This window comes from Onychomys torridus, chromosome 5, assembly GCF_903995425.1.
Source record: "Onychomys torridus chromosome 5, mOncTor1.1, whole genome shotgun sequence".
Lineage (NCBI taxonomy): Eukaryota > Metazoa > Chordata > Mammalia > Rodentia > Cricetidae > Onychomys > Onychomys torridus.
The window spans coordinates 136,657,948-136,672,599 of record NC_050447.1 but is presented as its reverse complement, the minus strand read 5'-3'; the positions used below and the strand labels follow the sequence as shown (position 1 = coordinate 136,672,599).

General features: G+C 42.1%; 1 protein-coding gene across 1 annotated transcript; it reads right to left on the bottom strand.

Moving 5' to 3' along the window:
• Positions 1-1,931: 1,931 nt before the first annotated feature.
• Positions 1,932-8,487, bottom strand: LOC118583480 (spermatogenesis-associated protein 31-like). Its single transcript, XM_036186822.1, has 3 exons — positions 8,305-8,487; positions 5,732-5,804; positions 1,932-5,217 (listed from the first exon to the last, which is right to left on the bottom strand). Exons 1-3 carry the CDS (start codon positions 8,485-8,487, stop codon positions 2,309-2,311), a joined length of 3,165 nt encoding a protein of 1,054 aa, XP_036042715.1. The 3' UTR covers positions 1,932-2,308.
• Positions 8,488-14,652: the final 6,165 nt, after the last annotated feature.

The window sequence follows — 14,652 nt, the reverse complement described above, 5'->3', positions numbered from 1 at the left end:
TGTCTGGTTCAACAAGTGTTGTCAGTTTATTGTCCTTTTCCTGATAGGAACCATGGGGTCTTGGTCCAGCTCCTCCACACTTCAGAGAACTCACCTCTTGGTGTCCTTAGAGAAGCCAGAAGCAGCCAGACATGGCCTCTTGTGACGTCAAGGTCCAGCTCTATATTACCCTCTTCTTAGCTTTTGTAGGGTGGTTTAGGAACAACTATGCATCAAGTTCCAGACCCCCAAGTCAGCCCTAGCTCCGTTCTCACTGCTGGTCCCAATCTAGAGGCTAACATGGTTGTCCATCTTTAAGAGAAGGCTAGTGACATCAGCATCCAGACCCCAGGGCCTGTGGTTACTATCCCTACATATAGGTGAGTATCAGCCTAATCCCATTTGTGAAGGTCAGGGCCCATTTCTGTTGTCATCAGGATCAGTCTGGTGCAAGGCCCTCTATGATGAGTATGAGGCCTCTAAGCTTGTATGCATTCTGTGCCCTGTATGTAGCACAGCTTGGAACATGTTCTCTGCACAAATGGTTCCTCTTCCTTCTAATTTTCCATGTGGATGCAATGTAGAGAATAGAGCATTCAGTGCCCTTCTATACAGGGGAGGGAACACATTTTGACAAGGTACTGGCAGTGCATGTCCTTTCTGATTGTGTCTTTCCTATTGGTCTGTGAACTAAACAATGACAAAGAGCTGAGCAAAATTTTCTGTATGACCCTAGGCCATCCCCTCCACCCTTGTAAATTTTCATCTCTCTACTGGTAGCAGTCCTGGTATGGTGTATACACACAACAGACAAGATCTCATGATCCTCAGTCCTGACATCTATTGTGAAACCATTTTTTCTAGGATTAGAGATGTAATTATATGCAAGATTAAGAAATTTATCTTCCTTAATTTGTTTTGATTCCAATCCAGTCTGGGTTGTTTGTTTTTGTTTGTTTGATTGGTTTTTTGTTTTTGCTTCTCTAGGTCTGAGACCAAGGATCACAAATGGGATACATGTGCGACTAGGATGAACCATTTGGCCCCTAACATCCTCTTGGCTTCTGGGTGGCAGAGGAACTGCAAGGGCTCCTTGTTCATAGCACATTTATAGCACCTTCATGCTTCTATCTTTGCCTCCAAGGTTAATTCTTTTTATCCAACCTTCAGTCTACAGTCCTCAACTCTCAACCATATCCCTCTTTATTCACCCAGAATGCCTCCCTGTACTTGAGCTAGCTGTGAGGTAGACTAAGGTAAATGAACTGTAAGACTATTCTTCTGGGGTAGACATGACCTTCAATGGTGTTCCTGAATGATATCATCACTCTGACCCAGAAAGTGCTTTACTCTGCATTCTAAAGCATGGGGAATGCAATGAGGTGGTTAGCATATCACTGAATTTTTCTTAAGGATGAACTATCTCTACCTTTCCCCAGGAGAAGAGGCTTCCCAGAGGCAGGCACTGTCTATTCTCCACCAAGAAAGCTATGAGCAAGCTTTCTCCTGCTTCTGAGCTCAGAGCACAACAGAATGCCCAGCTCTCATCCAAACTCATGCCTATTTTGTAACTAGGAAAGCTACTTGTCTCAGACTCTATCTGGAGCCCTGGGGAGGGGGAAGGAGGAGATTTTTGAGACTTAAGAAGCCTCTGTCTTCCTAGTCTTTGCAGCTGCCTAAAGTTTAAGGTTAAAAGAACACAATGTAAAGGTGGATTGGAGCAGATCATGGGATGGAATGTTCTCAGTTTTCATATCCTATCATCTTTATGTTTGAGCATATGTACACGCAAATAGACATGTATGTGTGCACCTATATGTGTAAAGACTAAAGGTCAGTGTTGGGTATCTGCCTCAGTAATTCTTTTTTCTTTTTTGAGACAGGGTCACTTAGTGAGCCTGTAGCTCAATCATTTGACTAGCCAGCTAGCCAGCAAGCCCCAGGGATGCTCTTGTCTTCCTCTCCCCATCAATGGGATTAAAAATGTGCACCACCATGCTTAGTTTTTTACATGATTGTTAGAGATCCGCACTCAGGTCTTTATGCTTTCCCACCAAGCATTTTACCAACAGAACCATCTCTCTGGACACTGGCAATGGCATTTCAATATTAAGAGTTGGGGGGGGGGGAGGTGTGCTTGTACTATCTCTATTAATCACCCATTCTAGTCTATCCCTGCTAGAAGACAAGGCCCATAAACAACATGGAACAGACAGAAACCATTACCCTTTTATAAGGGGAAAAACATGTATTTTGGGCTACATTAAATACCTTGAATGTACTAACGTGAGAAAAATAATTTTTACATGGACTATTTTTTTTCTTTTGATTATGTTTTCCTACTAGAAAAAACTAGAGAGGAATTTTCTAGGTGGCTACAGACACTCCTTCGAAGAACACAGTGCCTAGGACAATGGATATGGTGACTTGAGACACCTGGCACTATTGTTCCACTCTGGGAAGAATTCACTAGGTTCATACTTGTATTAGGGGACAGGAGGTTAGGATTCTGAGGGGTCTGTGGTTCACTGCTAAATCGTACAGTTTTTTGAGATGGTTTGTCTCTGATGTGCTTGTCCTGAATAGGACACTTCTGACAGGAGGAATTGACTGCATGACTGGGTGCTCTCCTTTGTTCTGAGTAGGAGGCTGGCTTGTGGCCATAGGAAGACTGAGAGACGAGAGGTGGAGGACTTTCTCTGTGCTTGTCAAATTTGGAAGCACAGAGTTTACGTTGCAGCATCATTTTCTTTTCTAACATCTGTCCAACAGCTGTCATAAGTTCCTGGGCCTCAGCAACATTGCTATCCACATGTGGTTTCTTTTTCACTTGCCTTTTATGACTCTGGGCAGTACCTGCTGTAGGCCTACTTTTCTTGGGAGGAGATTCCTGACCTTTGATTGTTTTCTTGGGATGAATCCACTGAAGAAAGCGGCTCACAAGTTTTTGGAAGGGGCTTTCTGGAGGAACTTGTGTGGGTTTTGGAAGGGATTGATAATGTTTACTTCTAAATTTGTCTTCTTTCTCCTGGACTCTGGTGAACTTGGACCCTTCTTCATGCTTTCTTTTATTCTGTCTTTTAGTGTCCTCACCTTGATAAGTAGGGGCCAACACCTTGATTTGGCTCTTCTGTGAGACTTGATGCTTTGGAGTAGTAGGTTTCTGCTGCACCAGGCTATTGCCTCCTCCTGCCACCACAATGTCACCTAACACCTGTGAATCCAAAGTGTCTGCAGGAAGAAGCATGCTCTTGGAACGCTCTGGAAGGAGCACAGCAGCAGTGTAGACTTGTGGCTGGCCTGTTGATTCTGTCTCCACATTATGTGGAAACTCACTAACAACTTTTGCCTGGTGGCTGTGTGCCCCTGCATTTTGGACACTAGTCCTTCTAGGCAGTAAAAGGACTTCTTGGGCCTCTCTCTCTTTCTCTAAGACAGTCCCATTCTGAGAGGGTATATCCATGAACTTATGTGTGGGAGTTTCAGAATGATGCCTGCTCTCTGGTTTGGTTGGTGGGGTCTTTGAAAGTTCCTGGTCAACACCAGATGGAAACACTTTCAGGGCTTTCTCAATATCCTTACAGGAAGGAGAGGAGACAAGGAGAAGACTCCCTAGTGATGGAGAAGAATCCTTAATTATCACCTCTTTCAAGCATGTCTGACATGGTTTTCCTAGGAACCCGACTACCTCAACTCCTGAACTGGTCTCAGATACAGAGGATGAGGAGGGCGGGGCATACAGTGCAATGGGCAAGGACTCACCACTTTTCAACTTAAAGAGATTTATGGGCTTGAGTATCTTGAGGGGTAGGCCCCACCTGTGCTTCACCCAAAACCTTACAACATGTGCCTCCAGGGCCTGTTGAATACCTGGATCAAGAAAGGCAAGCTTCTGTAAAGAGTTCACAGACTTTTCTGAACTCTTTGAGGATGCTAAGTTTCTAGTTTCCATATGGGTGTCAGACGTGGTAAATCCATTGTTCATAGCAAGCCAGGATCGACGCACACTCAGGGGGATCAGACCTTGATTGATTTGCCCTGACTTCATGCCCAAATGAGCTTTTAGGCCATTTTCTAGATTCTCATCTATGCATTTGGTTAAGTTATTTCTGGAGTCGCTCTTCAAGCTCTTCACTGGATTTCTTTCTGACTCCAAAAGATTTGTCCCTTCTACCTTTACTGGAGTTTTTTCCAAGTGCCTGATTGGATGTTTTGAGATCTTTCCTAGAATAGGTCCCAAATTCTTACCAGATTCCCTTTCTAGCTTGAATCTCACCTTCTGGCCATCCATGCTATGTTCACCCATAGACACAAAGGGTCGTGATGGGCCAGGTCTGTCTCTGGATTGACAACTCTCTATTACTGTGCTCTGGAGCTGTATCACTTCCAGAGATTCTTGGATCTTCCGAGGAAGATCCCATCGATGTTGAATGAGCCACTTTTGAATGTGTTGCTCCAGTTTCTCCCGGAGCTCACAGCTGATTGGAAAATTGTCAGGAAGGATAGAGACTGCCAAGTCTTGGGAAATGTTGGGGGTGAAGACATCATAGACTTCTTGAGGTCTCTGGACGATCAAGGGTAAAGCCAATCTACTCTCTAGTTGTTTTGTAACTGAGGGCCTTTCCTTGTATTGTATTTCAGTAGAGATACACTGTGGCTTACTTTGTGACTGAGAACAAGATGTTCCATAATCCCTTGTGTAGGAGGATAGAGAAGAGGGCAGTAGGGCTGGAAGAGGGGATTGAAGATGGACTTGATTCAAAGTTGGGGGCTGGAATTGTGGAGACAGTATTAAGGGTGGAGACTGGAGGTCTAGGTAGGACAGGGGATGTGTATGTGAAAGCACTGGAGACATTTGAGCCTGCATTTGAACTGGATAACCACTTGAGATGACATTGAATAAGAAAAAGGGAGAAGGGAGAGTAGAAGTCTGAGGAATCCAGGCAGCAGCCACTAGAGATTCACTGTGCAGAGAAGGGAGACCCCAGAAAAGCTGGTTGTATTTTTGTTGAAAATGGTCCCCCAAAATCTTGGGATATGATAGTTTTTGAATGGCCATCTGCTGCTCTGATTTTTCTTTCAGGTTCCAGAAAGGTTGCAGAGTAGTGTTGTCTTGCTTAGCACTTGGTAACTTAAACATGTTCCCTAAAGAATTCAAATGGTGTCCTGGGCTAATTTCTTCTAGAAATAATCCATCTTTTTCTTTTTCTTTCATCTTTTTCAGGCATTCTCCCCAAGCTGGAAATTAGGAGACTGGGTTATGATGATGGAATGTAGGGCATAGGGTTTTCATAGTAAGCTAAATTTGTGGGTGCCCCATTAGAAAAGATTATGAGATTAGATTCTAGAGCCTGATCATTAGTATCCTAGGTCATGTGATCCATGACTGACAGTGTTCTCAAGGTAGATGGATGGATAGCACTTATCCATTTATAAGTAACTCCCACAGCTGTCATTTTCCATGATCCTTCTAACTGACTTATGGAAGAAAGGATGGGATCACCTCAAAAAAGAATCAGCTTTGCTCAAGATCCCACCTCCAAATCCTGGTTAACATTGCTCCTAATAGTCCAAAGACATCTCTGTTAGGAACACCTGTCATCTGGCTCTTCATAGTTTTCTTCTAAGACAGGATCCTGAGTATGGTATTACTATTTCCTTCCCAGGAACCTCCCTCTTAGGCCTCTGCAACTCACCTGGAAAACATGGTGTTAGCGCCTCACAGGCAAGTGAATGGCAGAGACTGACTTACCTTTAGGATCTTTCCTACAATGAGTCCTAAACTTTTTCCTGCACCAGCTCTGCCAGGTCATCTGCAGTTGAGGCTGAGAAATGACAGAGAGAGGGAGAGGGAGAGAGGGAGAGAGAGAGAGAGAGAGAGAGAGAGAGAGAGAGAGGTTTTCATTCTCATCTAAAGAAGCTGCAGATATTCATGAATTTTTAAATTTGATATGTGATCAATGCTGTGTGTATTTGTGTGTGTGTGTGTGTGTGTGTGTGTGTGTGTGTGTGTGTGTGTGATATGTGCCTGTGCCTGACCAGTAGCAGAGGCCAGAATAGTGTGTATTGGATCTGGAACTAGAGTATGGGTGGTTGTGGGCTATGTGTGGTGATACTATATTTGTAAAATGTGATCTTATTTGTATATTAATAAAGTTGCCTTGGGGTCAGAGCAAGCCATAGCAGAAGCTGGGCGGTGGTGGTGGTGGTGCACGCCTTTAATCCTAGCATTTCAAAGACAGAATACCTATGGATCTCTGAGTTCAAGGCCACATTAGAAACAGCCAGGCATGGTGACTAACGCCTTTAATCCCAGAAATCCAGCCTTTAATCCCAGGGAGTGGGGGCAGAAAGAGAAAGGTATATAAGGTGTGAGGACCAGGAACTAAGTTAGTTAAGCATTTGGCTGGTTTAGCACTTAGGCTTTGGAGAAACACAGTTCAGCTGAGATCCATTCTGGATGAGGACTCAGAGGCATCCGGTCTGAGGATGACCAGCTGAGGAACTGGCGACATGAGGTAGCTGTGGCTTGTTCTGTGTCTCTGATCTTCCAGCATTCACCCCAATAATTGGCCTCAGGTTTGTTCTTATTATAAGACCTTGGCAAGTGGTTCTGTTTTTTGTTGTTTTAACTTCACATTTTTAAAGTGAGTGCAAACAAACACTTGTTCTCTCTCCTCTCTGTCTCTCTCTTTCTGTCTCTGTCTCTCCCCCCTCTTTTTCTGTCTCTCTCTCCCCCTCTCGTGTATGTGCAAGTGTGTATGAATATGGGAGACCAGAGATTCATGTCAGTATTCTCCCGTCACTCTAAGTTTTAAAGACAGAGTCTCTTACTCAACTTGGAACTTACTGATTCAGTCAAACTTGCTGGCTGACCAGGAAGCTTCAAGGATCCTTCTGGATTTGTTTCCCCAACACCAAGACTACAGACATATATCACTATGCCCAGCTTTCTGATTGGGTGCTGAGTATCTGAATCCAGATCTTCGTGCTTACAAAACAAAAACTTACTGAGCACTTTTGCCAATTTGTTTTAATTCTGTTTGTTTGTTTGTTTGTTTGTTTGTTTATAGCTGAGGACCAAACCCAGGGCCTTGCACTTGCTAGGCAAGTGCTCTACCACTGAGCTAAATCCCCAACCCCTTGTTTTCTTTTTTAAAGAAATATAAAAAGAGAGCCGTGGAGATGGCCTAGTGGATAAGAACATTGCTGTGTGGAGACCTAAGTTCAGGTTCCCATCACTTATGTAAAAAGTCATGTAGTTGCACATGTGCCTGTAACCCAGTGTTATGGGAAGCAGAGGGAAGAGAGGATCTGAACTTGGGGCTAGGCTAAGAGACACCAAATTCCAGAAATCCTCTCCTGTCACTGCCTCCCATAGCACTGGGGTTGCAAGGTCTTTGTCTAATGAAATTAAGGAGAGGGTTATAGAGCAGAACACCTGATATTCTTCTTTGGTCTTCCAATAGATGCACTGTGAGCCCAATCATGGATGTCTACAGTCACTATTCTTCTGCTCAAGAGTCAAACCTTTGTAGCTGCTTCGTAGATAGTTGCCAGGTAGAATTCTGTTTCTTGAAGCCAGATGTCACTCTGACCTCTGATCTAATACCTTTTGAGACTCAGCACAACCTCAGACAACCCATCACAGAGGAAAGGATTGTACAGGAGAAGGGAACATGAACTATCTCAATGCTTGTCCTATCTCTGATAAAGAGATCCCTAACTTTATCAAGAATGCAGATCCTACCCATGAAATCATGCCATTCAAGTTCACCCTGGCATATCAGCACACCTCACAGACATACTGTGAGCTCCAGATAGATGCCCTGGTGTCTATTCTCAACCTTGCCCCACCAGCTACCCCACCAGGAGAACAGATTTCTGTTCTTTCTGGAGATGGCTCCCCAGCCATCTATTTGATTTGTGGAAATTTGTACTAAAATGTGGTGTTGAGGCAGGGGAGATGGACAAAAGAACCCACATGACCTGAAAGCCAAAAGGAGGCTTGTAGGGAGTGGAGGAACACAAGACAAGGTAGGGAGGGGGATGAGGGAGGAAAGGGGGGTGGAAGACAGCAGACAACAAAGACAAAGTTTGAAGATCCCATTATTAAACCCAAAACTTTGTATACTAATTTAAAAATTAAGAGATATACATAGAGATGGGAAGAATGAGAGGGAAGGTAGAAGAAAGGAAGAGAAAGAGGGAGAGAGAGGAAGACAGGGAGGAAAAGAGGAGAGAGAGACAGAGAGAGAGAGAGAGAGAGAGAGAGAGAGAGAGAGAATGAGAATTCTCTGTTAGATTAGACTGAGAGTTTCTTACCTTTTTGGTGAACTTTATATTTGGTAGAGGTGAAGATAGATGACTCTCAAGGAAGGGAAGTAATAGGAGGTAGAGCCCCAGTCCACATACAAAGGCAAGGATCATGTCCATTACCCACATAGTGGAGCTGAGACTCACCCATGTGGTGTATATTCTTTCTAGAAGAGAGGAAAGAGTCTCCATCTGAATGGAAGTGGTGGGAGTTCTCCCTCAGAGGTGAAGGATAAGTCACAGAGCTGGGGACTCCCCATCCATCACAAAGCCAGGTCTCAACATCACAAAGGACTTCTGAGAGTGGGGGAGGGGCAACACAGACAGACAGTTGCCTTCTGGATACTTTCTTTCAACTCCACTTACTCCAACTGTAGTGCCCATTTAGCGAAACCCCCAGAGACCACCAAGGAGCTGGTTTCCGATGCAAGCACATAAGGGTCCTTTTATTCAGGTTCAACCTGGGCCACCGCAGGGCAGAGGGAAGAAAATGTGGTGGCGGCCATGTGCCTAAGTGTAGATAGTTTTTATAGGGAAAGACCACACACTGGGAATTGGCAATTGGGGACTGGGTAGAAGAGATATGGGGCAAGATGATTTTTTGAAACTGTTGGTCTAGACTTTGGGCATGAAACTTTTGGTGGGAAACCACAACCTGATGAACAGGATTATCTGGACTGCTCAGCAGGATTATCTAGATATCTTCAAGGGCCATAAAACGCAGAAGGATGCCTGAAGGAGCATACTGCTCTGTATCTGTTTGAGTTGTCATGGCACATTCCTGAGGTCCTTCCTGGGACTGAGCACAGCAGGTGGTCTGAGATGGTGGCCCTTTCCCTAAAATGGAGCCTGTAAAGTCAAGTCTAGGCCTTCACACCAACTTTTTCTTTTTTAATGTTCTTGTAACTTCTCCCTCCCCTAAGGAATTCATATATTACCTGGTTCCTTTTCTCATTTGCCAATCTTAGCTTGAGGTATTTTAAAGCCAGGGTTTTTGTTTGTTTTTTGTTTGATTATTTTATTTTATTTTTTGTTTTTCAAGATAGGGTTTCACTGTGTAACAGCCTTGGCTGTCCTGGAACTAGCTCTGTAGACCAGGCTGGCCTCAAACTCACAGGGTTCTGCCTCAGCCTCCCTAGTGCTGGGATTAAAGGCGTGCACTACCACCACACTTAAAACCATTCTTATAGGCCTTAAAAAAATCTTAGATTGGGGGATGGAGAGATAGTGCAAGTGGCTAAGAGCACTTGTTCAATAACGAAGATTTGAGTTCAAATACTAGTAGCTACATAAGCTAGGCCTCTCTGCCAGTTCTTAGAATCCCAGCTTAAAAAGGAGTAGATAGAGGAGGGTTTCTTTCTGGGCTTGCTGGACTCCAGCCTAGCTAGAAAACACAAACACCCTCACACTTGGACACATGCAATCATAGATACACACACACACACACACACACACATGCACACGCACACGCACAAATTTTTATTTGGATTTGTTTTGGTTTTTGACATCCTCTTCTGGCTTTGGTGGACACTACACATGCATGTGGTGCAAATATGCACATGCAGGCACTCATGCATACACATTAAAAATAATTTTTAAAAAACCTGAGACTGATCCTGTAATTTTGAATATTTTCCAGAGTTTTTTCACTCTCAGTATCTCCTTTGTTCTCAAGTCTGGTTTGTTTGTGCAATGTTTTTTTATTTTCTATCAGTTCAAGGAAAGAACTCAAGTTCCTTTTATATTCATTTAATTTTATGAATTTTAAATTGTTTTTATATTTTGCCTCATTTTCAAACAGAAGAACACAAATACATTGCTGCGTGGTAGATTTAGCCTTTGCTAGTATAAAAAAAGAAAAAAAGGTTTCTGGGCTATGCACTGCTCTGATAGAACTGCTTCTGATACTTGATGGTACACATGGCTCCAGACCCAGAGCTGGCAGTAAACTGTACCGCCGCCATGTTGGGAAGCAGGGGTGGGCGGAGCCAGCAGCCACAGCAGTGTTTCAGTCTTACAAAGATGGATATGTCACAGAGAATCTGGTTTATGTTGTCTTTGGGATTTTTAACTACAGAAAAAGATTTGATCGTAAAAGCTGTTGAGTTAAACAAGTATGTAAATTTTAAAGGTACCTTAACTTCAAAATTTGGATATAAGGATATGTTGCTTTGGAAAGGAGTCTCTGCTTTTGTTTCCACAGAAAGCCAGAGGCTGTGGATTTGTTCCAGATTAAGATATATCAGGTTTGATCAGCCAAGACCACCTGAAAGGTCTCCGATGACACAGTGGCCCAGATGATCCGACATCCAGAATGGTTTCAAGGCAACTGGCTCAGAGGTTCACCCTAATGGACTACTCTATAATCCTAAAATTTTCTTTGTATCCCCATAAGATACAGCGCCCCCCTCCAGCAGGAAGTAGTAAGAGAAACTACGCCCACATTCCCAAAATTATCAAGCCGGCTTTGGAGATGGAATTGGCTCACTCCTTCTCTAAACCCAGACATATTGCTAAAAGAAAAGGTTAAGAGATTCTTGTGTCCCAAATCAAAAGAGCCCTCTGGTGTGGGACAGAGAAAAAACAATATTTTTCTTTAAAGCAGGTTGATTATAAATGAGATCTCTTTCTAAAGAAGAAAGGGGAAATATGATATAAATATAATAGGATGAATGGGTAGATTAGGGAACTTACTTCTAAAGAGCAACAACTTGTTTAAAATGTTTTACATTGGTTTAGATTTTAGTCTATTGATACAAACTTAAAGTTAATTTTGTTATACTATGTATATATTTCTAATCATGTTTAAGGCATTATGTTTGTATAGCTCATTTTAAATTGAAATGGATAATTAAAAATAGATTAATAATTAGTCATCTATGAATATAAGATAGATAGGATATCTTCTTTAATATTGTAACTGCAATTCTTGCTAGATAATTGTTTTGTTATATGTAATTGTACTATGTAAAAGTTAAAACCTTCCTTTAAAAAAAAGAAAAGGGGAAGTGCTGTGGATATTGCTCTGTGTAAATAAAGTTCTGATTGGCCAGTGGCCAGGCAGGAAGTATAGGCGGGACAAGAGAGAAGAGAATTCTGGGAAGTAGAAGGCTGGAGAGAGACACCGCCAGCCGCCGCCATGAAAAGCAGCAACATGTAAAGACACTGGTAAGCCACAAGCCATGTGGCAAAGTATAGACTAACAGAAATGGGTTAATTTAAGAGAGAAGAAGTAGATAACAAGCACCCTGCCACGGCCATACAGTTTCTAAACAATGTAAGTCTCTGTGTGCTTTCTTGGTTGGGTCTGAGCGATTGTGGGACTGGCGGGTAAGAGAGATTTGTCCTGACTGGGCCAGGCAGAAAAACTCTAACTACATTGTTTTTATATTTTGCCTCATTTTCAAACAGAAGAACACAAATACATAAAAACAAAAATCTAAGCATTAAATAACTACAAGTAGCTAAAATCTTATATGGTATTTGTAAATATGTAGCTTTATATAGACTTCATAAAGTTTAACTTCACAAAGATTTTGGGAATTGCTTCATGTGTTCACACATGGACATCCAGCCACATGTACATATATTTATAATATACAAACACACATGCCGTATTCTTTCACAAAACAATCCAGTACTTTTTAATCCAAGAATATGCTACTTGCTCCCAGCCATCAGAAAAATGCCAATCAAAATTGCAATGAGATATCCAAATGACTATATTAATAATATAAACAAATCCTGGGGAGGTTATAGAGAAAGGAAAATTCTTTTACAATGTTGGTGGAAATGTAAACTGACATGGTCATTTGAAGAACAGGATAGATCTAAAAATAGATCTACTTCATGATTGAATTATCCCACTCCTCAGCATATATTCAAAGGAAGTGAAATCAACATATCCAAAAGATGCTTGAATGCTCATGTTAACTGTGGCACTACTCATTATAGCTGAGTCAGTCATTATACTCTCTCTCTCTCTCTCTCTCTCTCTCTCTCTCTCTCTCTCTCTCTCACACACACACACACACACACACACACACACACACACACACCCTTGTAGTAGAGTACTAGTCATTTATAAAGAATGATATCCAGTCATTTGAAACAGTGATAAAACTGGAGGTTCTTGCATTTGTTGAAATGTTAGACATAGAAAACAAGTGCTGCACATTCTCTCTCATATATGGGAGTTTAAAAAAAGTCAACTTGGATATAGAATAGTGATTATTAGAGGTTGAGACGGGGTAGAGTGGAGTAGTAAAAAGGAGGCTGCTTTTGATTGTACCTGATATACATGTGTATTGAAATATGACACTGAGTTAAATCAACATGCACAACTAATACCTGTTAATAAAATCTTTTATTTTTGTGGCATCCTTAGTAAGAGAGAAGAGGGGAGTAGGGAGAGAATCTCACACCATGTGAAATTATGATGGGGCTTTGAAATGGGAGACCATTAGGAAGGATAGCTACCAAGTATAGCATGTTCCTAAGGGGAAAATGATAGACATTTTATTGCTGTAACATCAAGATATACATAGCACCATGGCCATATACAGCCATTATACAACCATAAACAGAGACAGAAACTTCCTTTCAAATATGAAGAACAAAGGAGGCTTTGACTCCTACAGATTTTCAAGGAGATAGGCAAGCTTCATACTATATGACCTAGCTGGACCTGCCTGAGAAGTCAGGAAGGCACTGATAAAAGGAATGTTTTAATCCAGAATTGTCCTTGGTCTAGGATTATCAGGGTGGAGCTTGCTAACAGCTGCAAGTGGGAGAGAGATAACTGAATTCTTTATAAAGGCTATGAATTTGCAGAACATTTTATCAACCTTTCAAAGGAGAGAGGTTACCAGGCTGGGAGGCCAAGGTTGGCTCAAGTTCTGAGAGACAGAAAGGCAACTAGATCATCTATCGGACATTTGTGAAACATGTAAATTTTCCTTTAAATGTTTGGGGAAAGGCTGGAGAAATGGCTTAGCAATTAAGAGAACATGCTGGTCTCAGAGAGGACTGTAATTCACTTTGTAGCACTCATATTAGGTCACTCCCAACCACCTGAGTATAGTGATACTTTGTTTGTGCTCTAACAAATAAAGCTTGCCTGGAGATCAGAGTGTAGAGCTAGCCACTAGCTAAACATAAAAGCCAGGCAGTGGTGGCACACACCTTTGATCCCAGCATTGGAGATCTCATGCCTTTGATCCCAGTACTTGAGAGGCACATGCCTTTAATCCCAGCACCAGGCAGGTGCAGACAGGAAGTGATATGACTGTGTAGAGAGGAAGTGATAAGGTGGAGTGGAGACAGAAGCTTGGCCCTTTTGGTCTGAGGGTGCCTAAAGGTAAGAAGTGTGGTGATATTGTGTTCCCCCAAATATTGTGCACCCTAATAAACTTATCTGGGGTCAGAGAACAGAACAGCCACTAGATATAGAGGCCAGAAAATGGTGGCACTCACACCTTTAATCCTATCACTTGGGAGGCAGAGATCCATCCGGATCTCTGTGAGTTCAAAGCCACACTGGAAACAGCCAGGCATGGTGACTCATGTCTTTAATCCCAGGAAGTGATGGCAGAAAGCAGAAAGGTATAATAAGGTGTGAGGACCAGGAACTAGAGCTGGTTAAGCTTTCAGGCTTTTGAGCAGCAGTTCAGCTGAGATTCCTTGTGGATGAGGACTCAGAGGCTTCCAGTCTGAGGAAACAGGATCAGCTGAGGAACTAGCGAGGTGAGGAAGCTATGGCTTGTCCTGCTTCTCTGATCTTCCAGCTTTAACCCAATACCTGGCTCCAGGTTTGATTTTATTAATAAGACCTTCTAAGATTCGTGCTACAAAGAAGTCTTTCTAGTGGCTGGCTGCTCTGCTTCACTGATCTTTCAGCTTTCACCCTGATATCTGACTCTGGGTTTTTATTATTAAGACTAATTAGAATTTGTGCTACACTTGGGACTTAATGCTTTCTCTGGCCTCCACAAGAACCTATACATATATGAGTACAGATACAAAGACACATGAATATGCATAAATAAAAATAGAATAAATCTTTAATTAAAAAATTATTTCAATGTTCAGTAGAATTCCCCATTAAAGCCATCTAGTCTTAAGAATTTTTTTGTTAGGGGGTTTGAGTGCTGGTTCAATCTCTTTATTCATTATATATCTATTCTAATGTTATATTTTTTTCATGCTTCAGTCTTGGTCATTATGTTTGCAATCATTTTTCTACTCTAGAGTATACTCTAGGTTGTTGAATTAGAATAATTGTTCACTGTAGACTACTGTATGTTTCTGTGGTATGATTTAGATGTCTTCATTTCTGAGTTTATTTAAATCATCTCT

Excerpts from the sequence above, each read along its gene's own strand:
- LOC118583480 (XM_036186822.1), bottom strand. The coding sequence starts at position 8,487 with ATGGAGACTCTTTCCTCTCTTCTAGAAAGAATATACACCACATGGGTG. Across the intron at positions 5,805-8,304 it reads ATATAAAGTTCACCAAAAAG|CCTCAACTGCAGATGACCTG; the intron begins GTAAGAAACTCT and ends GTCATTTCTCAG. Across the intron at positions 5,218-5,731 it reads TTGTAGGAAAGATCCTAAAG|CTTGGGGAGAATGCCTGAAA; the intron begins GTAAGTCAGTCT and ends CCTAATTTCCAG.